The sequence below is a fragment of the Cynocephalus volans genome, chromosome 3 (assembly GCF_027409185.1).
Source record: "Cynocephalus volans isolate mCynVol1 chromosome 3, mCynVol1.pri, whole genome shotgun sequence".
Classification (NCBI taxonomy): Eukaryota; Metazoa; Chordata; class Mammalia; order Dermoptera; family Cynocephalidae; genus Cynocephalus; species Cynocephalus volans.
The window spans coordinates 96137334-96162898 of NC_084462.1; the positions used below are offsets into that span (position 1 = coordinate 96137334).

The 25565-nt window shown below is 36.9% G+C and overlaps 1 protein-coding gene across 2 annotated transcripts in view; it reads left to right on the forward strand.

Moving 5' to 3' along the window:
• The window catches only part of INO80 (INO80 complex ATPase subunit), a 126171-nt gene that overhangs the window by 43386 nt on the left and 57220 nt on the right, over window positions 1-25565 (forward strand). The window contains exons 10-24 of one of the 2 annotated variants that reach the window (XM_063091821.1): window positions 190-385; window positions 1327-1394; window positions 2301-2510; window positions 2991-3071; window positions 3942-4037; window positions 9923-9982; window positions 10382-10524; window positions 11814-11898; window positions 12857-12974; window positions 14079-14164; window positions 21163-21330; window positions 21536-21669; window positions 22685-22752; window positions 23442-23535; window positions 24282-24453. In XM_063091821.1, the coding sequence (XP_062947891.1) occupies window positions 190-385; window positions 1327-1394; window positions 2301-2510; window positions 2991-3071; window positions 3942-4037; window positions 9923-9982; window positions 10382-10524; window positions 11814-11898; window positions 12857-12974; window positions 14079-14164; window positions 21163-21330; window positions 21536-21669; window positions 22685-22752; window positions 23442-23535; window positions 24282-24453 (1779 nt within the window). The remainder of the gene's footprint in view (window positions 1-189; window positions 386-1326; window positions 1395-2300; window positions 2511-2990; window positions 3072-3941; window positions 4038-9922; window positions 9983-10381; window positions 10525-11813; window positions 11899-12856; window positions 12975-14078; window positions 14165-21162; window positions 21331-21535; window positions 21670-22684; window positions 22753-23441; window positions 23536-24281; window positions 24454-25565) is intronic. The other variant, XM_063091822.1, reaches the window with a different exon arrangement.

Genomic DNA, 25565 nt, shown 5'->3' on the forward strand with positions numbered 1-25565 from the left:
CTTTTAGTACCACTGACTTGACTAAAATAAAATTGTTTATTAGCAACTTTTACCTTTTTTTAAAGGTAAAAGATTTGTAAAGGAACTGCATGCAAACTGTTTAAAGGTTTGGTGAATTCTGTTGACTGCCTCTTAGATGTAATTTATAATTTGGCTCTATTTTCACTTTCAACTTTTCTCCCTCTTTAGGCCAAGAGGCAACAGCGAAAACTCAACTTCTTAATCACTCAGACAGAATTGTATGCCCATTTCATGAGTCGCAAACGAGACATGGGTCATGATGGGATCCAGGAAGAAATCTTAAGGAAACTGGAAGACAGTTCTACCCAAAGACAAATTGACATTGGTGGAGGAGTGGTAGTTAACATCACACAGGAGGATTATGGTGAGTCTTGAATCAGGAGTTAGAGGAAGCGGGTACCCTCCATTTTTCATATCTAAGGTTATATACATTATTGATTCTTGCAAGTTTTGACTTGATTTGTCGGTAATATTGATCAAAAAGGAGGATTTATTGTATAGGAATAGGGAAAGTGTGTTTTTGTATAATAGAAGCCTATATAATAACTTGTTAAAGAATTTGAAAAGGAAAGCGTATGGTTATATGATCTTTCATCGTTGGGAATATTTTATATGTTGTGATTTATTAGTAGAAATAGAAGGTATTGAAACAGAATTCAGTGAACATGTCTCAGCAGAGAAAATCATCTCTCATGTAAACAAGATTCTTGGTGATACAAGCATGAGAAAGACTGCTCAGTGTTGATATTTCTGTGATCACAAGGGGAGGGAGGAATTAGTTGAAGTTTGAGAGGGATTTCACAGGAATAATGATCAAGATCATGTTGAGCTAGAAATAAAAGAGAATGTGAGTGCTTCGGAGCATCTTGTAGGTCATACATGTCTGTACTCTGTTTAAATAGTTTCACCCAAAAAGTAATTAAAAAGAAAGATAAAATACAAAGTAAATAGTTCCATCCATCATAAACACATTAAAATTTTGAATCCTTATTGTCTTGCTTGTCCTGGCTGTTGGCATCACTTTGTAGAAGAAACCCCAGGAACTAAGAGACAGTGGACCTCAGTCCCCTGGTGGTTTTAGTGAGCTGGCTTTGGCTACTGGAGACTATGGCAGCCCTCTGTCTCCATTATGCTTCCAGCTCCTTAACTCTGTCAAAGAATTTAGCCTCCTTCCTCCCTCACCCTCCATGAGCCTAGGGATAAGTAGAATAGAGATTTAGGGATCCACATGTGTTGGTGTGAATTGCATCTTTGAAGAAGGTTGGTTGATGAGGTGTGATAATATATACAAGTTTTCTTTTTCAGATAGTAACCATTTCAAAGCCCAGGCCCTGAAGAATGCTGAAAATGCATATCATATTCACCAAGCTCGGGTGAGTCTTTAAAATGAAAAGGCATATAATAATTGGTCCTGGAAATAACCCTGATCTTTTACCTTAGGTGGTCTTCCTCTAGTTCTAGTCACACTTTCCATTAAAAGCATTGGCCACCATGTGTGTGTGTGTGTGTGTGTGTGTGTGTGTGTGTGTGTGTGTTACTGTATGTGTAGGATGGGGGTTGTGTCGCCATTTACTTTAGAATAGTAGGAATACTTGAAAAAGGGCAGAAAAATGAGCATTCAGTTGTCTAAGCTTCAGGAGTCTGTTGATTGAAATTATAACAATTTGCTTTTTTTTTTGTTCTCTTGAGTGATCATGGGTAATACAGTATGAATTGCTTGTTAAGAAAGCCATACATGCCTTGAGAAACTAAGTTAGTGCCTTCTTTCACTTTAATAATAATCTGCTCTCTGTTATCCGTGATATAGTGATGTTTAATAAAATCAGAAGGAAACCGCAGTTAGGTTGAATTGAGTAAAAGAAAATGCAGTTTTAATACACCTAATAGGAGCCTCTGTGTAACTTTGGCAGGGTCCAAGTCAAGGAGACATGAGTGTAACTTTTCTTTCACCATCCCCATCCAATCAAATAAATTTTATATCAAATCCTTAACAAATTCCTTGATGAAGTTAGTAATGTTATGATGTGGTTTAGCGTATGTCCATTAAAAACATTGTATGCTTAATATGATTGTTATATTAATTAATATTAATAATATACTTTAATATATTATGCTTTATATATATGATATATACATTACAGTACATTATCAGGTTATATTATCAGAAATTTTGCTCTACTTATTTTTCTTAACATAGGGTAGATATATTGTTACTGTGAATTTTATTTGCATTTAATATTTTTTTCCTCTTATTTTTCTCCTATTTATCAATTTCCCAGACAAGGTCATTTGACGAAGATGCAAAAGAAAGTCGAGCAGCTGCCCTACGGGCAGCAAACAAATCTGGCACTGGGTTTGGGGAGAGTTACAGCCTGGCAAACCCATCTATCCGGGCTGGTGAGGATATTCCACAGCCCACAATTTTTAATGGCAAATTGAAAGGTTATCAGCTGAAAGGCATGAATTGGTTGGCTAATCTCTATGAACAGGTGAATTTTAGAACTGTTATACCCATTCTCTTGTTTATTATGTTTTTCAAAGGTCATTGGTTCAATGTAATTGTGAAATGAGTCCAAGATAATTTCAGCCCTTTAAAAAGCTTTATCCTTTGACAAGAGGCAGAAAAGATGTCTCTGTATTTCAAACCTGGAGATTCTACTGGAGAATATTTGTGTCATGTAGATAGTATAGTTTGTCTTAGATGGTCTCGGTAAACCTGTTTGCTTTTGTTGCTTGGGTTAAAGAACTTGCCTTGGCCTGTTGGTCACGTATATCATGATTCACATTTGTAGCTGTAGTGTTGGCCAAAGGAATTATTATAGCAGTGGGTAATAGTGCTGAGGCTGAGTATCTCTAGTCATTTTTGTTTGAACAAGTTTGTCATCTTCTTTAGTTCTTTTTGGTGGTAGGTTGAACCCTATGTGATGAAATGCAGGATGTGTTGACCGTGTGTTTTTTTTTTCCCCCAGGGTATTAATGGCATTCTTGCTGATGAAATGGGCCTTGGTAAAACAGTACAGAGCATTGCCCTCCTTGCCCATCTTGCTGAGGTGGGTAGATGCACTCTATTTTCCTCTCTCCAGAATTTCGGGTCATTTTCTACTGAGAATCAGCCACTTACGAAGCACTATGCTAGGCTCTGTAGCATACCAAGACAGTAGGACTTGATCCTTTTCTTTTCTTTTTTTTTCAGCAGCTGGCTGAGGCCTTGATCCTTGCCCTCAAGGCCTTTACAAGGGGACAGTATGGTGTAACATTTTGCTTTTCAAGAAGGCTAGGACAGTTTTTGAGCATGTGGTTTGAAATACTCCCCTCCACCTGCCATTGAATACCACCTGTATAGTGCCAAGGGCACTGTAGTTAGAAGACCTGGATTCACATCTCAACTCTACCCTTACTAGCAGTGTAAACTTGGGCAATTCACTTAATGTCTTTTGAACTGACTTCACTTTAACTCTCTGAGTCATAGTTTCCTCTTCTATAAAGTGGGCATAATATCTACCTTATAGGAATTTTGTGAGAATTAAATGAGAAAATATGTGTAAAAACATTTTGAAAAAAGCAAAAGCTTTATACCAATTAAATAATAATAAAATTGTGATGATAATCTAGTATAGGAGAAAACAGCACATACAAGTCAGTATTTTGTAAATGATTTGTGAATGATATAAATTAGGACCTATAAATAGTCAGAAGAGGGAGTGATTGCTTGGTATTTTTTCTCAAAGTGTGTCCTTGCCTATGTTATTACTATTAACATAGGATATTATTATTGAATGTGCAGATTTGGAAAATAGGCACCATTTCTCTTGTTATAATGTATTTCCTAGTCTTAAACTGCTCGTCATTAATTAATTATAATTTTGAATTAAATATCTTCAGTTTTCCTGCAGTTGGCTGACCCAGTTTTTCTGTTGCAGAGAGAGAACATTTGGGGACCTTTCTTAATAATTTCACCTGCTTCTACACTTAACAATTGGCACCAGGAGTTTACTAGATTTGTTCCTAAGTTTAAGGTAAAAATTAATCCAACAAAAAAACCTGTTGCTCTTTAAAATAAGCTTTCTGACTCTTCTTTTGCTGCCTTACTAATTTAATTACTCATAACAGTTATAAATTTCTTACATTGTTTCCAAAATTCCTTGCATATATTCCCTATGAAAGTTACTGATGAGAGCAATAAGAGAGCATATAACACCTTTATATTTAATAAGTGGGAAAGCCACAGTCCAATTTGAGTGATTTACTGCATTTAGCCGCATGAATTGACACTCCTGGTCAAACTGCCATAGTAGACAATACCTACCTTGTTTGGTTCAACATAGATTTTGACAAATCGTATCATCAGGACACATATCCTGTAATTTATGACATTGCCCCCCATGCCCACTCCAAATCTATTCATAAATGACCCATTAATACTCCAAAGCCACATCATTAGTCTTGGTCCAGCTTATAATGTCTAAGGTAAAAAATGTGAAAGTTGGCTTAACTACTCTAGGTGAAAAGAATTGAGGTTGAGGTAGGAAGCGATCAGTAGGGAAGTATGTTGCATTGAGTTGGGTAAGACATGGACAATATTTAAATAGGGGTTTAGTTATGTTAGAAGGGTGTAAGAAAGTATAAGTAGGATTTATTACATTATTTGTAATTTAAAAGCGTGGAAAATGAGTTAAATATGTGTTCTGTCCCTAAAAGGATAAAATGATAATGAGGTTGCATGGAAAGGAGGATTTTGTGGAGATTGTGTATCAAGAATTGTTGACAAAATCTGTATGATTTTGGGTCTCTGTAACAGTCATGGGTTACATGCAGTTTTTAAAGGGCCATGTAGGATGGAGGTGAGAGGCAGCTATTTTTTGGCTTATGCCTTGTAAGGAATAGAACATATCTGGGATTTCCCACATTGGGGCAGCTATATGGCTATGGTCCCACCTTAGTGGCTGAACTGTAGAAATAGAAAATGTTTACAGGGCACTTTAAGTATATAGCTTTTAACTTGGCTGACTCATTTTCAGCTCTCTATGGAGAAGACTATGTCATTTGAAGGCAACTTGTTGAATATTTTCTCTTGAAATTTTGCTATATGGAATATAGAGATCACCTTTTTTGCTTTTTTTTTTTTTTCATATAATGTTTAGTACATGTTGAATAATTAGGATGTTGAAAAATGAAAATTCTTAAAAATTTCCACCAAACCACAAGTTTTTAGTAGCTCCTCCACTGGCCAATAGATGGCAATGTGGTACTACTTATGTCATTGATAACTCTGCTTTGACTTTAAACTGTGGCTGAAACTGAGCGTTCATTTAAATGTTGAGTTTTTTTTTGATACTCTAGATTAGGGGTCAATAAAATATAGCCTGTGGGTCAATTCCAGTTACCACCTCCTTGATTTTTTTTTTCCTATTGTCCTAATTTTTTTTATTGTGATAAAATACATATAACATAAAATTTATCATTTTAACCATTTAAAAGTATACAACTTAGTAGCATTAAGTTCATAGTATTGTGCAACCATAACTGCTATCTAGCTCTGGAACTTTTTTATCCTCCCAAACAGAAATCTTGTGAGAATTAAATGAGAATTAAATCACTTCTCTTCTCCTTCCTGGTGCTAACAACCATAAATCTGCTTTTTCTTTTGGATTTGCTTATTCTGGATATTTCATAGAAAGGGGATCATACAATGTGTGGCTTTTTTCATTTTGTATAAACTTTTGAACACTCACCTATGTTGTAGCATGTATCAGTGCCTCATTCCTTTTTGTGGCTGAATAATATTCCATTGTACATATATATCACTTTTTGTTTATCTATTCATCTGTTGGTGGATATTTGGGTTGCTTGCCCTTTTAGCTATTGTGAATACTGCAGCAAGGAGCATTCGTGTACAGATTTTTGTTTGAGCACCTGCCTTGTATTCACTTCTTTTGGTTGTATATCTGTGAGTGGAATTGCTTGGTCATATGGTAATTCTACTTCTTGAGGAATCTACCACCTGTCTTTATATGGGCTGTGAGTTAAGAATAGTTTGTATATTTTTAAATTGTTGATAAAAAAAGGATAATATTTTGTAACACATGACATATGAAATTCAAATTCATGTGTATTAGAACACAGGCCATACTCTTTTGTTTATGTATTTTTTATGGCTTCATGTGTACTACAACAGCAGAGTAGAGTTGTGACAGAGACCATATGGGCTGCAGAGCCTAGACTATTTCCAGAAAAGTTTTGCTGACTCCTGCTGTAGTTGTTTCATTGTTTCTATTACCATTACTCTTTTAGATTGTCAGAAATGTGTTCACTTCCCTACAGAACCGTAGTTAGCTGTAGACTATGCTCAAATGTATAATTAAATTATATTCGAAGATACTTAGATTATATGCTGCAATTACAATGTCTGAAAGTTCATTTTATTTGGCAGGTGTCTGGTAATATTCTCTATGTTTCCATTATGGTCAGTGCTTCTAACTTCCTCCTTTTTTTTCCTGATGTCCTTCTTTTTCCCATGAAATGTGATTTACACTTTTTTAAAAAATAGTTGTGCCATTTTTTGTACCTACATTGGTTATTCTATATGTTTCTTATTTCATTTATTTCTTCTCTATCTTTATTATTCTTTTGAACTTTCTTTGTAAACTTTTTTCTGATGTCTTTAGCTAGAATTTAGATTGTTGATTTTCAGGTTTTTAAATATGCACATTTAAGGGTATTAATTGCTTTCTAAGCCATCCAAAGGTTTGATTTGTCACATATTCATTTGTCTTTCAGTTCAAAATCTCTAACTTCCACTGCAAGTTCTTCTTTGATCCATGTGTTATTTAAAAGGATAGTCCTTAATTTTCAAACAAGTGAGGATTTTCTAAGTATCTTTTTTGTTATTAATTTATAGCTTAAGTTGACTGTAAGAGAACATGTTTTTTATGATTTTAATCCTTTGAAATTTATTGAACTTTGCCTTTATGGCCCAGCATATGGTCAGTTTTTATATGTCTTGTGTGTGTTTGAAAATTTTAAGTATTCACAATAGTTGAGCACAGTGTTCTATATATGTTGATTAGGTCAATTTTCTTAACTTATTTGGCTCTTCTGTGTCTTGACTGATTTGTTATTGTCTGCCTGTTTTATCACTGAGACAGGTATGTTGAAATTTACCATAATTATGGATTTGTCCATCTCTCTGTTCTTCTGTCCATTTTTGCTTCATACATTTTGAGTCTGTGAGACTCAATTTATAATTTATAATTACAATCATGTGTTGTTTAATGATGGGGATATGTTCTGAGAAATGCATCATTAGGCTTTGTGGTGTGAAAAGTGAATTATGAAAGGGAATAGAAATTAATTTTCCTGTCATCTAAATTGGCCATAGTTGCATGAGCGTGTGTCCTCTAAGTATGTTACTAAGTCTCTCTGTGCCTTGCTTTTCTCATCTATTAAGTAGGGATTGGAATAATACTATGTACACAAAATTATGAAAATTAAATTACAGGTAGAGGTGTCTGATACTCAGCAAGCACTCAGTGATTATTAATTAACTGTTATTAACTATTATTTTGCTATGAGGATGGGTGGGAATCATTTAAAAGTGCAAGAAATCTAATTAGACAGCAACTTTTCACTTGGGGTCAGAGGGAATGTTATCAAATGCTTGGCTTTCACTCCTTTGGGAGGGTCACCTGGTGGGTAAGCTAGGCACTCTTTCTCAGCATATTTTGCTGTAGGCTTCTTTATATCAGCCATCACCACAAACATATGAGTAATGTGTTGCGCTACGACATTATTGTCACTAAGCAGTAGGAATTTTTCAGCTGCAATATAATCTTATGGGGCCACTGTTACATATGCGATCGGTTGTTGATGAAAACTTTGTGACACATGACTATTTTATATTACTGGTGAACTGAAGCGCTTATTATTATGAAATTCCATTCTTTAAGACTTTTTGACTAAATTTATTTTTTCTGATATTATATAGATAGACTGTCTTATTCTTAAATTATTTTTACATGGTGTCTTTTCTTCATTTTACTTTTAACCATTTTCTATTATTATATTTAAGGTGTATTTCTTGCCTTTTATTTGGAATATTTGTGCTGTTAATGTAATTATCGATGTATTGAGTTTAATTCTGCTGCCTTAATGATTGTTCTCTACTTTTTTCACCTGTTTAATTTTCCTTTTTCTCTTCTTTTTTGTGTCCTTTTGGATTGATTATATTTTATACTTTTTTCCCTCCTCTTAGCTTGCTGATTATATATTCAGTTTATTCTTTAGTAGATAACCTGGAGATTACAACATGTATCCTTGACTTTTAAAAAAATAATACAAATTAATACTGTTAATACTTTCTAGATAGTACAAGGACCTTCATGTACTTTAACTACATCCCCCCTTCTTGACTTAAACACTATTGATTTTGTATATTTTTATATTTTAAACCCATGAGACATTTTATTATTTATGCATTTTATATTTATTTAGATTTATTCATATTACTTACATATTCACTGTTTTCAGTGATCTTCATTTCTTCCTGCATATTTGTGCTTCCATCTGGCTGAAATTTTTCAAAACAACACAAGATATCAAGCTACAGATTCAGGAAGCACTGTGAGCTCCATAAGAATAAAAAAAGAAGACTACACCTAGAAACATCACATACAAGTGCTGAAAATTTTGCATTCTTTTGTTTCTCCATGCTTTAGTCTGGATATTTTCTTCTGGCCTATCATCTGGTTCACTAATATATTTTCAGCTGCGTATCATGTGTCATTAAACCCATACAATTTTTTTTTTTTTTTTTTTTTTTTTTTTTTATGACTGGTCAGTATGATGGTTATCTGATGTCTTTTAAAAATTTTTTTAGTTATTGGCGGCTGGCCAGTAATAGGGATTGAACCCTGGACCCTAGTGTTATCAATGCTACACTCTAACCAACTGAGCTAACTGGCCAGCCCTCCCATGAATTCTCTTAATTTTAGTTACTTTATTTTTCCTTTCTAAAATTTTTCTTTGGTTCTTTCGTAGTTTATAGTACACCATCGATTCTCAATCTTGTCTTCCACGAACAAATTAGCATTTTTAAAAGTCTGTTTCTGATATTTTCATTATCTGGGCTTGTTTATGTTATCTTTATTTCATGTTGTTTTCAGTCATGGTATTGTCTTTCCTTATGTCTGATTATTTTTTTATTGCGTAGCAGACATTGTATAGGAAAAACTTTAAAGATAATTGTGGGCTCTGACTACTGTTTCCTTTCAGAGAAGATTTGTATATGTTTTTGCCACTAGTAATTTTTTTTTTTTTTTTCCTGGAGCACAAATAATCCAAAATTTTCTTAGTGTAGTTAGGAATTGAGATGATTCGAGGCTGGGATTCAGTACATGTTAAGGCAAGTCTATTTATGGTTTACCTTTACTAGTAATGAATATATAGCCTTTGAGTCCCAACTAAAAGCCAGGGATGTGGCTGGTTACCAGAGTCCTCTTCCTTGATCTGCAGTTTTCGTTCTGTGGGCCCTAAGTCCCTTGAAAAAAAATCTGCTCAGTTTCTTACCCTCTCAACTAGAATTTTTAGAATGAATTAGCATCATCGGGGGAAAGTGTACCACATACTAGGCTTACTTCTCTGGGCTTTCTTTCTTTTCTGGTTCTTGGCTCCATAATTCTCCACTGCCTCAGTAGCTCTCTGATACCTTCAGATAAATGTATCATGTGTGTGTTCTTATTTGGTCAGCAGGAGGATTGGTCAAACCACTTAGTCTATCACTGGCAGAAGAGGAACTCCTATATTCATTACGTTAGCTTCTTTTTAAATCATTCTGAATAACATTTGTGATGATACCTTTAATATTATCAGTAGAAAATAATATATGTATTGGCCCTTTTTCCAGGTGCTACCATATTGGGGAAATCCTCATGATAGAAAAGTCATCAGAAGGTTCTGGAGTCAGGTAACTTTTAGCTTACAGCATTCATGCATATGTGCAGTCATCATTTCTCCAGATGATTTGAATAATTTCTTGTGGATAAAATCTTATATATTATGTATCTCTGGACACTAGGCAAGTGCACTTTTCTTCTGATACAGTTCTTTTCCTGTTGTAGGACTTGAAGTCTGGGATTAAGAGCTCTTTTTTATTATAAGGCGAAGACTAGTTTTTAGCATAATTTGTGATAAAGGTGACTGCTTTAAAAACAGTTACAGTTTACCTTACTGCACATCTCCCTACCACATGGTAAAAGCACCTCCTTAGAGCTGTCTTAAATATTTTGGCTCTAGAAAATACAGTCCATTTGTCATTATTATGAATTGTTACATATCTCTTTTCACCCTTCTCTTATATTTATAGAAGACCCTCTACACTCAGGATGCTCCCTTCCATGTGGTTATCACCAGCTACCAGCTGGTCGTGCAGGATGTAAAGTATTTCCAACGGGTCAAGTGGCAATACATGGTACTGGATGAGGCTCAGGCACTCAAGAGTAGTTCCAGGTAACATGAGTAGTAGAAACCAAATTCCATGGATTGGGCCAAATATGTATATATACATATATATATAAATGAAGGTCAGAGAGATTAAGAACATGACATGATCTGGTCTCCGACCAGAAGGTAGAAATTCCCTTTTACATTTTTTTATGGGAGATAAATATCAATGCTTAGAATACAAAGATTTTTCTGAACTATTATCTCCCTACTCAACCCTTATGACATTTTAACACGTCTTTTTTCTTCAAAGAAAATTTCTGTAGAGGAAGAAGTCTCTGCCCTTTTTTGAGGGATTATTATATTTTATTTTATTTTGGGGCTGCTAGCTGGTATGGAGATCCAAACCCTGAGGGATTATTTTAGACTGGAGTTCTTAGAGGTACTGTTTTATAGGTTGTCTCTCAGTCCCTGGAAGGTTATTAGACCTGCAAGAATCCTTTTATTATAAGTTATATGTTTAAAATAGTCCAGTACCTTTAAAGTCCCAAACTGAATAGTAAGAGTGCTTGGCTATAAAGTGTTACTCAGTGGTATTCAACCTCAGGTTTGGTGTATTTTATTAACTCTTGGTGAGTTCATAGGACTTTATTAGAGGTCCATGTCAACTAGCAGGATGATATTTTCCATGGAGCTTTCCATCCTCTGAAGATCATTACTTCATATTGCACTCTTTTGAAGGAGGGTATGCCTGTGGTCAGGAGCAAAGAAGACTCATTTTATATTTTCTTCTCATACCCTTGCCCTTCCTCCATTACTCCCTCCAAACTCACACTGGAATTGCACAGATTAATAATTTTAATGCTTTTTATATCAACAAAACTGACCAAAGATAGTAGAAGACTTTATAAAGCCAGAAAGGATCCTACTCTGCCTTTTTGAGGGCTATATTTTCTAAATTTCATTACCATGTTTTCAGTATAGAGAAGTCAGTTTCTCTGAAATTTCCAGTGCTCAGCTATGTTGAGTACTTTTTAATTGTGTACATGGTGGAGTACTTGATTCTGAGTGGATTTTTTTTTTTTTTTTTTTTTGAAGATGACCGGTAAGGCGATCTTAACCCTTGACTTTGGTGTTGTCAGCACCACACTCACCCAGTGAGCCAACCGGCCATCCCTATATGGGATCCGAACCCGTGGCCTTGGTATTATCAGCACCACACTCTCCCGAGTGAGCCACAGGCAGGCCCCCTGAGTGGAATTTTTTTGAAAAGCATTTTTAGAAATATGGGGTCTCAGTAGTGTAACTAAAGATTTTCTGTTAACTTGGATTTTGTAAATCATTTTTTGGGACAGTGTTCGTTGGAAGATTCTCCTACAGTTCCAGTGTCGGAATCGGCTTTTGCTAACGGGGACCCCTATTCAGAACACCATGGCAGAGGTAGGCCCAAGTCAAAGTTCCAGGTTAATGTCTTCATGAAATAAAATGAATGGTTGTAGCACAGCATAGAATTCTTTTCACATGTCCTCTTAAAGTGCTACTGCTTGGTACAAATTATAGTCCCCATGTAAAAGGAAGAATTTGACTACAGTTTGCCCTAAGTGGTCTTTTAGGCATCATTCCTATTTTCTTATTCTCTGGCATGAGGCCAATGATTTTATTCCTTTATATTTATGTAATAAATAGTGACCACATTAGGAAATATTAGCCATCTAATGCAGAGATGTTTTTATGCTAGAACCAAAAGATAACTTTCTTTAACACTGAGAGGAGATAAAATTCTTCTTTAGGAAAGACAAGTGATCATCTAGAATAGGTGTTAGAAAACTTTCTCTAAAGGGCCAGATAGTAGATATTTTAGGCTTTTGCTGGCCATATAATCACTGTTTTAGCTACTCAACTTTGCTCGTGTAATGTGAAAGCAGCCATAGATGATACATAAATGAATAGGCATGGCTATGTTTCAATAAAGTTTTATTTATAAAAATAGTTGACAGACCAGACTTGGCCCCACAAGTTATAATTTTCTGGCCCCCGATCTAGGTTTATAAGTAGCAAGTTGCACTACTTCAGATTGTGTTCAGTTGTGAAATGGATTTTTTAAAAATAAGATCTTTAAAATTATCTCCCTGCAAAATCTGAGCATGAATTGCACTTGTAAACTTTTAGTTTGAAATTAATTGAAAATAATCATGTTTTTTCACAACACATAATAGAACTAGGGTTGGTTGATGAGGCATGTACTTGCACTTATTTACTCTTTCTCACTCACTCACTCACACAAACACATATACACTCACACCCCTATAACTTCTCTCACTGTCTGCAAATCCTAATATATTCTCACACACTGTCATTTTGTTGCCCTACAGCTATTTCATTTTTCCCTTTTTTCCAGCTCTGGGCTCTGCTACATTTTATTATGCCAACGTTGTTTGATTCACACGAGGAATTTAATGAATGGTTTTCCAAGGACATTGAGAGCCACGCTGAAAACAAGTCTGCCATTGATGAGAGTGAGTACTATTATGAGCTTGCTTTCTTTCTCCCTCTCAGTGTAGGCAACCACATAATTGTATATTTTCTTCTATGTGAAGAATTTTTCTTCCAGTGTATGTAGAAGAATCAAGGGCAAAAAGTTTTTCTCTTTATATGCTTTGTATTTGTTTAAAAAAATCAAAAAAGGACTAATTTAGGTGATGGCTACTATAGTCTTGACTATCTAATCAAGGCAGAAAAGGCTTAGTTCATAATGTACTATATTTAGGCTTACAGAGTCCTCATTTTCTACATAGATCCTGAAAGATTCATATCAGAATTATATTCTTTTTGTAAAGGTCAAGACTTTCTTCTTGTGATGTAAACAGAAAATATTAGAAGTGTCATTTTTGTTATTTTCCATATATATTATGATTTATTTCTATTGTGAACATTTTTAACATTGTTTATCAATACTTTTGACCTTGTTGAGTAATTTCTGCCTAATTTTAAGAGTGTTCTGGAGTGTTTATTACATAGACATGAGGTGACATCTACTAACTAATAGAAAAGTTCATAAGTGATTTTACACTACAAGTTGTTCATTTGCTTACATTTTTTGAAAGATAATTTTTGGGGAACACTGGGAGTCCCAGATAGGTTTCATTGAACCTATATGAGGGTACTTCAGAAATTTCATGGAAACATAGAATTAAAAGATAACAGGAAGGTTGGCTGGTTAGCTCAGTTGGTCAGAATGTGATTCTGATAACAGCAAGGTTCAGGTCAGGGTTTGATGCCTGCACTGGCCAGCTGCGAAAAAGCCAAAGTTAATACAAATATTTCCAGGGACTTTTTTGATGAGAAGCCTGTTATTGATAAGGTGTTCCTGAAACACTCTAAAAGTAAATTCTAGTGAATGTAGAGCCTAATGTATTTGCCCAATTGACTGTAGGAAGATCCTCTATTATAGAAAATTAAAATTCCTTGTTTTGTACTTGGGAAAAAGTGCCAGTCTAATTTCATTGAACCAAAAGGTGTTTGAATGGTTTAGTGAGAGATGAGCATGGTACTTGTTTTGATTGTTTGTGCTAAATCAATATAATATGTTATTTGGGGTGGGGGGGCTCCTTGCATTTCAGATCAACTCTCTCGCTTACACATGATCTTGAAGCCGTTTATGCTGAGGAGAATCAAGAAAGATGTGGAAAATGAATTGTCTGACAAGGTAAGGAAAGACGACCTCATGAGTTTAAGCTTCAGGAAGCACCAACTTAGAGTTCTAGGGGAGGGAGAAGTCCTCGATATATGTTTAGTTGAAGTGTAGTTAGTTTGATTGAAAGAAGACCTTTATTTTTATTTTGTGGGGATAACCTTTTTTTTTTTTTAATTGTGGTAAAATATATATAACATAAGTTTTGCCACTTTAAAGATTTTTAAACATACGATTCCATGGAATTAATTACATTCACAATGCTGTGTAACCACCACCTCTATTTCTAAAACTTTTCTGTCATCATAAACATGAACTCTGAGCCCATTAAGCAATAAGTCTCATTCCTTCCCCCTAGTTTCTGTTAACCTCTAATGTACTTCTGTCTGTGAACAAATTTTTTCTTTTTAATTTATATTTTCTTAATTGACCCATGATAATTATGTATGTTTATGGAGTACAATGTGATATTTGGGTGCATTTGTACAGTATGTAGTGATCATATCTGGGCATATCCATTACCTCAAACATTTGTCACTTCTTTGTGTTTGGACCATTCAAAATCCTAACTAGCTACTTGAAATTATGCAGTAATTTGTTATTGTGTGTAGTCTCATATTACGATGGAAAACTAGATTTTATTTTTCTGTCTACAATTTTGTATCCATTGATCACCCTCTACCTATTCCTCCCCCTCCCCTTACCAGTCTCTAGTAACCACTATTCTACTCCCTACTTCTATGAGATCATCTTTTTTATTTTATTTTTTTAAAAGGTATATTCATTGGGCCGGCCCCGTGGCTCACTTGGGAGAGTGCGGTGCTGGTAGTGCCAAGGCCGCAGGTTCGGATCCTATATAGGGATGGCCGGTGTGCTCACTGGCTGAGTGTGGTGCAGCCAACACTGTGCCGAGGGTTGCGATCTCCTTACCGGTCAAAAAATAAATAAATAAAAGGTATATTCATTGACATATCTGAGGACAAGGAATATAATTCTGTATGTCAATTTCCCAGGAGAATCACAGGTGGGTTTTTTTTGTTTTTTTGGTGGCTGGTCAGTACAGGAGATAACTTTTTTAGCTTCTACATATGAGTGAAAACAGGTGGTATTTCTCTTTCTGTGCCTGGCTTATTTCACTTAACATAATTTTCTCCATGCTCATCCATGTTGCTGCGAATGGCAGAATTTCTTTTTTATGCTGAGTGGTATTCCATTGTGTATATACCACATTTTCTTTATCCACTCACCCAGTGATAGGACATTTAGGTTGGGTCCGTGTCTTTGCTGTTGTGAATAGAGACATGATAAAAATGGGAGTGCAGGTATCCCTTTGCACGTTGATTTCCTTTCCTTTGGCTATGTACCCAGTAGTAGGATTGCTGGTTCATATGGTGGTTCTGTTTGTAGTTTTTTGAGAAACTCCATACTGTTTTCCATAATAGCTATACTAATTTACATTCCCACCAACAGTGTATAAGGTTTCTGTCTCCATAAAATCATGTCATCAGCAAACAGGGACAATTTAACTTCTTTTCCAATTTGGATACTCTAGAACAGAATCACACTTCCAGAACTATGTTAAATAAAAGTGTTGATAGTGTGCATCCTTGTCTTGTTCCAGTTCTTAGGGGAAAAGCTTTCAGCTTTTTCCCATTCGGTACAATGTTAGCTGTGGGTTTGTCGTATATAGCCTTAATTGTGTTAAGATATTTTCCTTCTACCTAATTAGATGAGAATTTTTATCATGAAGTGATGCTGAATTTTATTAAATGCTTTTTGTATGCCTATTGAGATGATCATAGTTTTTTTTCTTTCATTCTTTTGATGTGATGTATCACATTTATTGATTTGTGTATGTCGAACCATCCCTTTTTCCATGGAATAAATCCCAGTTGATCATGGGGGGGGGGTGTGTGTGTGTGTGTGTGTGTGTGTGTGTGTGTGTGTGTGTGTGTGTGTGTGTGTGTGTGTGTGTGGGTGTGTGGGTGTGTGGGTGAGTGGGTGGGGGTGTGTGTGGGTGGGTGTGTGGGTGGGTGGGGGTGTGTGTGTGTGTGTACTGATACAAACACTTGACCTTGTTGTTACAATACAATACTCTAACCAACTGAGCTAACTGACCAGCCCTGTGGTGTATAATCTTTTTGATGTGCTATTGGATTTAGTTTACTAGTATTTTATTGAGGATTTTTGCATCTGTGTTCCTCATGGATATTGGCTGGTAGTTTTCCTTTTTATTTGTTTGCCTGGTTTGGTTACAGCATAATGCTGGCCTTGTAGTATGAGTTTGGAGGAATTCCATCCACTTCAATTTTTTGAAATAGTTTGAGAATTATTGGTATTGGATCTTCTTTAAAAGTTTGAATTCAGCGGTAAAGCCATCTGGTCCTGGACTTTTCTTTGTTGGGAGACTTTTTATTACTGATTCCTCCGTCTCTTTACTTGTTATTGGTCTGTTTAGGTTTACTGTTTCATCTTGGCTCAGTCTTGGTAGGTCATATGTGTCCAGGAATTTATCCATTTCCTCTAGGTTTTCCAATTTATTGCCATATATTTGGTCATAATAGTCTATAATGATACTTTGTATTTTGGTGTTTTCAGTTTTAATGTCTCCTTTTGCATTTCTGATTTTATTTGTGTCTTTTCTCTTTTTTTCTTGTTTAGTCTAGCTAACAGCTTGTCAATTTTATCTTTTCAAAAAAACCAACTTTTCATTTGATCTTTTGTATTATATTTTTAGTCTGAATTTCATTTATTTCTGCTCTGATTTTTATTTGTTTCTTGTACTTAGTTTAGGTTTGGTTTGTTCTTGCTTCTCTAGTTCCTTGTGGTACATTGTTATTTTGTTTATTTGAAGTCTTTATTTTTTTGATGTAGGTGTTTATTGCTATAAACTCTCCTCTTAATACTGCCTTAGCTGTATCCCGTAGGTTTTGTTGTGTTGTGTTTTTGTCTTCATTTGTTTGTGGTGGGCTTGCTGGGTTGGTTCTCAGGCCAGGGATGAGTGCACACACACTGTGGGTCAGTCATCTCTCTTACTGGTGATGGGGTTGCTGGATTGATTCTCAGACTGGGGGTGTGAGCATGTGGTGTGTCAGGGTCACTGTTAAAATTATGTGACTGGGGGCAAGCATGCCAGGGGCATGTCAGGTGGGCTGCTTCTTACTTAGATGTGTGGGCCTGCAATGGCTCAGTTCCTCAGGGGCGGATCTGTGAGAGCATCTGGGCCGTTTCTCTGAGCCAGGGTCATGGGCACGCTTTGGCTCAGCTGAGTGGGGCCAGTCTGCTGCACCACTTCTTGGGGCCAGGTATGAGGTCGTTCTTCCCTGGGAGGTCTGGGAGTGGGGCTGTCAAGGGCAGGGCTCTTGAGCCACTTCTCTGGTGGTCGGTGAGGCCACAGGCAGGCATGTAGAGACAAAACCCAGCCAAATACTTCTCGAGTGGTGGGTGGTTGGTGAGGCCACTAGGCAGGCCTGCAGAGAGGGGGCCTGGCCAGCTGCTTCTCCAGTAGTCGGCGAGGTTGCAATGTGGGCAGCCTGGATGCTTTTTTTGTAGGGCGCAGATACGCTTAGTTCTGAGGTCTCGGGGGCATGTTCGTTAGGGTAGGGACCCATGTTCTGTTTTTCCACAGCACACGTGTATTGGGGGCTTAGGTTGGGGGATCTGGCACAAAGAACCCAGCCAACTGGAGAGGGGAGGAAGGAGGGTGGTTCTCCAGTGGTGGCTCTGCCAGTCTGATCTCTGGCCCTGGATGTGGAAGTGCAGCAATTCTGTTGGCCTGGGGTTGGCTTCCCAGATATGCAGGACTGGAGTCACAGCTGCTTCTGGGCCCTGGCTTCAAGCCACAGAGATCAGGGTATTGTAGACTCTCATGTGTTGGAGTGACTGTGGAGCTTTAAGGCTGGGGAGGCACAGTGGTTACCGGCCCCCAGGGCAGAGCATGCTCCTGCAGTGGCTATGCTTTCAAGATGGCGCCACACTCCTTTGGCTTGGGTCATGAGGGTGGGGAGTGAGGAAGTGTACATTGTGTGCTCCTGTTCCGGAGCAATGCACTGTGTACATTCTAGGCAGCTCCCCACACTTGGCTGTGGGCCTGCAAAGGCTGTGGAATTCTCCTGCAGTAGAAACTGCAGGCCTCTGTAGTGAGGATAGGGGTTGGTGTGGGTCCTCATCCTACCTTTCTCCTGTGAGGTAATGTCCCTCCTGTGCTGATCCCAGTGGGGGAGACTTGATGATTGAGGCCGTTTGCCTCTCTCTGCTCTCTACATCGTCATCTTAGGCTTTCGTGCTCCACAGGGACCTTGCCAGTCTCCTGCTGCACTCCTGTGCTCTCCTACAGATGCTCCCATCAACATTTAGCTGTCTGTTAGTTGTTCTGGTCCTTTCCTATGGAAAAGTCTGGTCCTTTCCTATGGAAAAGACATACTCCGGGCACCTCTAATCAGCCATCTTGCCCTGACCCCTCCTAGAGAGAAGACCTTTATACTTGAGGGGGATCAAAGAGGACTTAAATAAGGGCTGGCCCCGTGGCTCACTCGGGAGAGTGCGGTGCTGGTAGTGCCAAGGCCGCGGGTTCAGATCCCATATAGAGATGGCTGGTGCGCTCACTGGTTGAGCATGGTTCGGACCGCACCATGCCGAGGGTTGCGATCCCCTTACTGGTCAAAAAAAAAAATGAGTCACATAATCAAGGAAAGTAACATTTTTCCCCCTTCTTTTTGTTTTATACTTTTTTAAACAGTGAGTTCAAAACATTACAAAAATAGTATAATGAAGCCCCTAGTACCCATTGTATGAGTCAACAATGATCAACTCATGTCCATCCCTGTTGCTCCAGATTATTCTGAAGCAAATCTTAGGTATCTTTTATTTCACTTATAAATATTTTCATATATCTCTCTAAAAGATTTGTAGCTGCATACCATCTTATCACCCCTTCTAAAAAAAGACAATTCCATGATAATATCACAGTCCAGTCAGTGCTCATATATCCCCAGTTGTCTTTGTGTTTGTGTGTGTGTGTCTGTCTGTCCCTGTCCTCTCTCGCTCTCTTTTTAAAGAACTAGTTTGTTGAAATCAGGATTACAAGCAGGGGCCACACACAGCATTTGAGTGATATGTCCCTTTTGTATCTTTCAGTCCATCACTTCTTTTTTCTCTTGCAATTCCTTGTTGAAGAAAATGAAGTGTTTTTCCCAAAGAGTTCTCCACTTAGTAGATTTTGCTAATTGTATCATTGTGGTGTTGTCTCACATGTTGCTTTATCTCCTGTATTTTTTCAAACTTATTGTTAGATGTAGAATTTTTTTTTTTTTTTTTTTTTTTTTTGTCTTTTTCGTGACCAGCACTCAGCCAGTGAGCGCACTGGCCATTCCTATATGGGATCCGAACCCGCGGCGGGAGCGTCGCCGCGCTCCCAGCGCAGCACTCTACCAAGTGCGCCACGGGCTCGGCCCTAGATGTAGAATTTTAATGTGCTTTGAGTTGGAACTTTTTTTCCTAATACAAATCCAATAATTTTGGTTTATAAATGCCTTTTTTTTTTTGGTTTGCTTTTTACCAGACTTCTGTAGTTTTCTATTTATCTCCTGTGAATCCTTCCCATATTCTTCTCCCTTCTTTTTCTCCTAGTTTCCAGTCGTTTGGGAGTTCTCCCCAACTTCCATAGATTCCACCTGTTTCTCTTCTTAAAAGGCATCTTTTCAGGCTTTTGTTAATATCAGGCAGTTCTTCTCTATCATTGCTAGAGGTTGGATCATTTTGAAATTAGTGATTCTCTTTGGAAGGTTGTGGTGGGGATATATGTCTTCTTCAAAGAGAGAAGTATACCTTCATTTTATTCCTTTACCTGATAGATGGAAAAAACTTTGTTTAAAAAAAAAAAAAAGATCCTTAAGGCATTTACATAAGGAATGGTTTTAAAAAAGCAATAGCAGTGTCATAATTTTGGTTGTTTAGTGGTAAATAGGTAATCAGAAGATGTATGGTTCTTAATCACTGTACACAGTATACATTTTTTAAACGTCATTTAATGTTTCTAATCTCTATAGTTTATTAGGGAAGGTTAGAGAGGCCTCAAAGCAGAGGTGAAGTGTGAGTGAAGTCTTGAATGATGAGTCAGCATTTATTAGGAACATATGGTAGGAAAAGTGTGCTATGCAACACAGGCAGCACGAGAAAACATAGAGGAACATTCAGATATGTAGTGTGTGTTGGCAGACGTTTAGATCATTGCGGCTAAGGTGTATAGGAAGAGGGCATGGTGATAATGAAACTGGGACGGTAGGCTGGGTTAGATCATGGGAGGCCTTTTCTGCCTAGGTTAGAAGTTTTAATATTTCACTATAGGCAGTAAAGCACATCGAAGGTTTTTCAGCAGTTGAGTTACTTTATAAGATTTGTGTGGGAAGTATATTAGAACCAAGAGAGACTAGAGATAGGAAGACCCCAAAATAATAGCAGTCTAGACTGGATCTGATGAGGGCCTGCAGTAGGGCAATGGGAATGGTTCAAAAAGATGGTGAGAGGTAAATTTCCAGGTTAAGTTGCAAGATTTAGGAAACGGTAGAATGTACCGTGTGAGAGAGAGAAAAACCAGAGATGACTGAAGTTTGTCTTTGGGCAGTTGAGTGAATGGTAATGCTGTTAACCAATTTAGTAAATTCTGGAAAATGTAATTTTTTGTGTGATGTCACATACACAATTGCTGCCAACTGGGTTGTACTCTCATGGTTGGTAAGTGAAAATGTGGGGCTGGGGATGTTTGGAAATATATTTTTGCAAGTTACTGTAATAGGTTGGTGGTATTGGATATGGAAGAGATTGCCCAGGGAGAGCATTTAGAGTGAGTGATAAGAGAAAAGAGGGTCAAGGAAAGAACATTTTTTTCTGTATCAGTATCCACATCACAAGTTTGTAGAGGTATTGTGTATTTTCTCAGTCATAATTTGGTGTGCGTGTATGTTCAACTTTAAGCTAATGCTGAATTTTCCAAATATAAATGTTCTTTTTTTTAGATTGAGATTCTCATGTACTGCCAACTGACCAGCCGACAGAAGCTGTTATATCAGGCACTAAAGAACAAAATTTCCATAGAGGATTTATTGCAGTCTTCTATGGGCTCAACCCAGCAAGCACAGAACACCACTAGCAGCCTAATGAATCTGGTCATGCAGTTTAGGAAGGTAAGAGCTTAGGTCAGCTGCCTTGAAGTTGCCGTTATTACATTACTTTAAGGCTGTAGCCTTATTGCCAAATAAACAAAGGCTGTTAAAAAGAGATGAAAACGGGAAGGTATACATTCACAAAGGTAAACTTTCGGGATAGTGGATTCCCTCATTGTTTTGTATAGTGATGTCTGCACATGACAGTGTGTTCTTACTCTCTTAGGTGTGTAATCACCCAGAGTTATTTGAACGGCAGGAAACTTGGTCTCCATTTCATATTTCCCTTAAGCCATACCAGATTTCAAAGTTTATCTACCGTCATGGACAGATCAGGGTCTTCAACCATTCACGAGACAGGTGAGCAAGTATTAATATATGTTCACCCTGAGTGTTTTTGTAATTTGGGATTTTATGGCTTAGTAGATAAATTTAGTGGAGACATTTCAGCAAAGGGTGGGCAACTATTTGTTGAGGGATCTTGTGGTAGGAGTTTGAGCACTGTTAAGACTTCAACTAGATGACCTTAAAGGCCCTAGGCACTTCTAGTTGCCTTTCTGAATCAGTAATGTGTATCTGTGTGCATATATGTACTTGTACCAAGAGTGAACAGCAAATTTCTATGCCCCAGTACTGATATTGGTTTGTGGTGGCTTATTTTACACTTGGAGTTGCACTTGTGGGAGATTGATTGAATTTCAAATTAATCAAATTCATCTTTCCAGGGTCAGCAATAATATGTTTGATAAAGGTTGAAGTGGTTGTTAGGCTAGTATGCTAGAGACTACATCCATTCAGAAAATAGGTGTGTGGTCCATTCTACATACCTCTGAGTTAGGATGGTCCTGGATTCTGTATTTTTTAACAAGCTCCCTGGGGATTCTTCTGTACTCCAGCATCTGAGAACCATCTATTTAGAAAGTGCTTTCTGTAGAGAAATAATATGTCATTTTATAAAAATACGCATCAACAATATTTAGCTTAATGAAACTGAAATTGAGACACATTTCTTGGGTTTAACATTATGAATCTTTTGTGTTAGCTCTAGGCTAATATTTTATTGGATCAGTAGGGGGAAACAGGCCACAGCTGCAGTGCCTTTTGTTTATCTTAATATATGATAACTTAGAATGCTAGAATTGTGATTCTCTGAAATAAAATGAGACTACTTTGAACTTATTTTTTTACACTATTAAGTACTTTGTACTTTCTGACATTTATTCCATGAATTTTGCCTGGTAATATGGCAAGGAACATTTTTAAAAGTAGAAACAGGTTCAAATCTAAGATTCTCCTTAGTTTGGAAGCTCCAGTCTAGTTAGTTTTCCAGTATTTACATTTGGGTTTAGATTTATCTTATTTACTTACTTTACAGGTGGTTAAGGGTTCTTCTTTCTCCATTTGCACCAGACTATATCCAACAGTCTCTCTTCCACAGAAAAGGTAGGTGTTTTGGTTTTTGTGAAGGAAGGTGTGTTAAGGATTTACCAGGATGCTCTTTGTTTTGCTTAACTGATTTAGAACTAGTAGTTGGTTTGCCTACATGCTAAGCCTTTACATAAAGTCTTGGTATGACTTAAGTGAATTAGTTATCTTCATCTGTAGGCACTATAATTTGTGCCTATAACAGGAAGTAGTAGAAAATGTTTACCTTCTATCTTTATTTTATACCTGCCTCTTAAGAATTTCTTATCCTCAAAACTTGACAGAGTCAATGCTGGACTCTCTTGTTCATGAGACTTACTTCCTTCTTCCTTAGCCTAAGGAAAAGAAGCTACTCAACTTTGAGTATTGTTCAAAATATTAAATCCAAAGTTCAGAATCTCTCACCTCTGTCCTGTCATTTTCTTTTTCTGGCATGACAAAAAGAGAAGGCAGTTAGCCAAAGATTCAAAAACCCCAAAGGTACCTACTGAGCAATCTCTAGTCTGGCTCCTGAATGACATATCTTATAGGCCTACTCTTCTACCTGCGATTGTATTACAAAGATATGATACCCTAACTTCCATCAAAGTGGCTAGATCAGAACATTTATAGTATCTTTTGATTCTTAAGTCAAAATTCAGCAGAGCAGGCTTTAGTTAAATATTGTCTCTTTGCTATTGAGTTTAACATTATCCTTTGTATTCCAGGTATTAATGAAGAAAGCTGTTTCTCTTTCCTTCGCTTTATTGATGTATCTCCAGCAGAAATGGCAAACCTCATGCTTCAGGGACTTTTGGCCAGGTGAGAAGTTTGCTTATTGTTTGATAAGAGAATAGTTGGAAATAAACAGGGACAGAGATTGAACACTGTGAAATTAAATATTTAATATTTTATCATCTTAGAGAGTCTATCATTTTTTTTCTGTTGTTAAGAATTAAATTTTCTTTTGGTTACTTAAGAGTTGGATGCTTCATGTTATACCTTAAATAAAAACTAAGATTTTCTCCCATATGCTACCAGAAGGTCTTCCAGTCCTCTAATTTCTAGTTAGTCTGTTATGTTTTACTTGCTTCTACAGGGCAAATGGTGACTGCTTATTCATTTAGATAGCGGTGATCACAGCCTGGCTTAAGTGTTCTGGAAAATTTAATTCTGTGTTCTTATTGTCTGACATAATGACTTTCACTGATTTTATTACTTTGTGTAATAAATAGTAACTTCATTGGGAATGGCTATCTCCCCAATATGAAGAGGTTTTGATGATACAAGTTTTTGTGAAAGAGATGATTATTACTTAATACTGAGAGGAGCTTTACGGAGGATTTTAGTTTTCATAGTAGCAAAGCACGTCATGCCGAAGAATTTATAGAATAAAAGTATGAAACAGCTTTATCTGAATGTAGGGAAGAACTGTTTCTAAAATGCTCAAGATTTACAAAAGAGATGTGTTAGTGAGAGATAACCCTTCGATGGTTACTTGCTACTATAAACGACCCTCAAACCTCCATGGAGCACTGAATAAGCATGTCTGCTGTGGTTTGTTTCAGATGGTTAGCTCTTTTCCTGTCTCTGAAAGCCTCCTACAGGCTCCATCAGCTGCGCTCCTGGAGAGAGCCACAGTGGGAGAGTCAGCAGAGTTATCTGAGAAACAAGGATTTCCTTCTTGGGGTTAATTTTCCACTTTCCTTTCCCAACCTTTCCAGCTGCCCTTTGTTAAAGGTAAGAAATTATTTGAGCATAAATTACCTACTTGGTATTCCCTTCCCTTTTCTTTGAATTAGTAAAAATAAATGATGGCCTCACAAAGCCAAAAAATTCCCAGAGGGGTAGGTACAATTATGACTTAATGTACATTTTATTTTATTTATTTTTTATTTTTTATTTTTTTAAAAGATGACCAGTAAGGGGATCTTAACCCTTGGCTTGGTGTTGTCAGCACCACGCTCAGCCAGTGAGCGAACTGGCCATCCCTATATAGGATCCGAACCCGTGGCCTTGGTGTTATCAGCACCACACTCTCCCGAGTGAGCCACAGGCCGGCCCTGACTTAATGTACATTTTGTATATATATTTTTGTGTGTGTATATATAGTTTCAAAAATATGTATATGAGGGTACTTAAAAAAGTTTGTGGAAAAGTAGAATTATAGTAAGAATTTTTCCATGAACTTTTTGAAGTATCCTCTTATTTTGTATATAACTTTACTATAAAGTATATAGATCTTAAGTGTATAGCTCTATGAATTTAAACATATGTATAGACTTGTGTAACAATCACCTAGATCAAGGTATAGAACGCTTTCAGCATACAGAAGTCTCCCTTATTCTTCTTCCCATTTAAGACCTCTAGTTCAGAACAAAGAAAGCAACAAATAAAGGTAATCTCTGGTCTACTTCTGTCACCATAGATAATTTTTGCCTGTTTTTGAACTTTATATAAATAGAATTATCTAGTATGTACTCCGTGTCTGGTTTCTTTTACTCCATGTTATATGTATGAGATTCATCCATGTTGCATATGGCATTCTTTTTTATTGCTGTGAAGCGTTTGTTCCATTGTCTGAGTAGATCACAGTATGAATCTTTTCTACTGCTGGTAGATATTTAGGTTGTTTCCAGTTTGAGGTTATTGTGAACAAAATTGCTGAGCACATTCTTATACATGTTGTTTGATGAATGTAAGCACTAATTTCTTTGGGGTTTATGTCCAGGAGTGGAATCGCTGCACCATCAGGTAGATGTATATTTAGATTTAGTAGCTACTCAAACATTTTTCCAAAATGGTTTTACAAATTTATGTTTCCACCAAGTTTGTGAGATTTGCTGTATTGT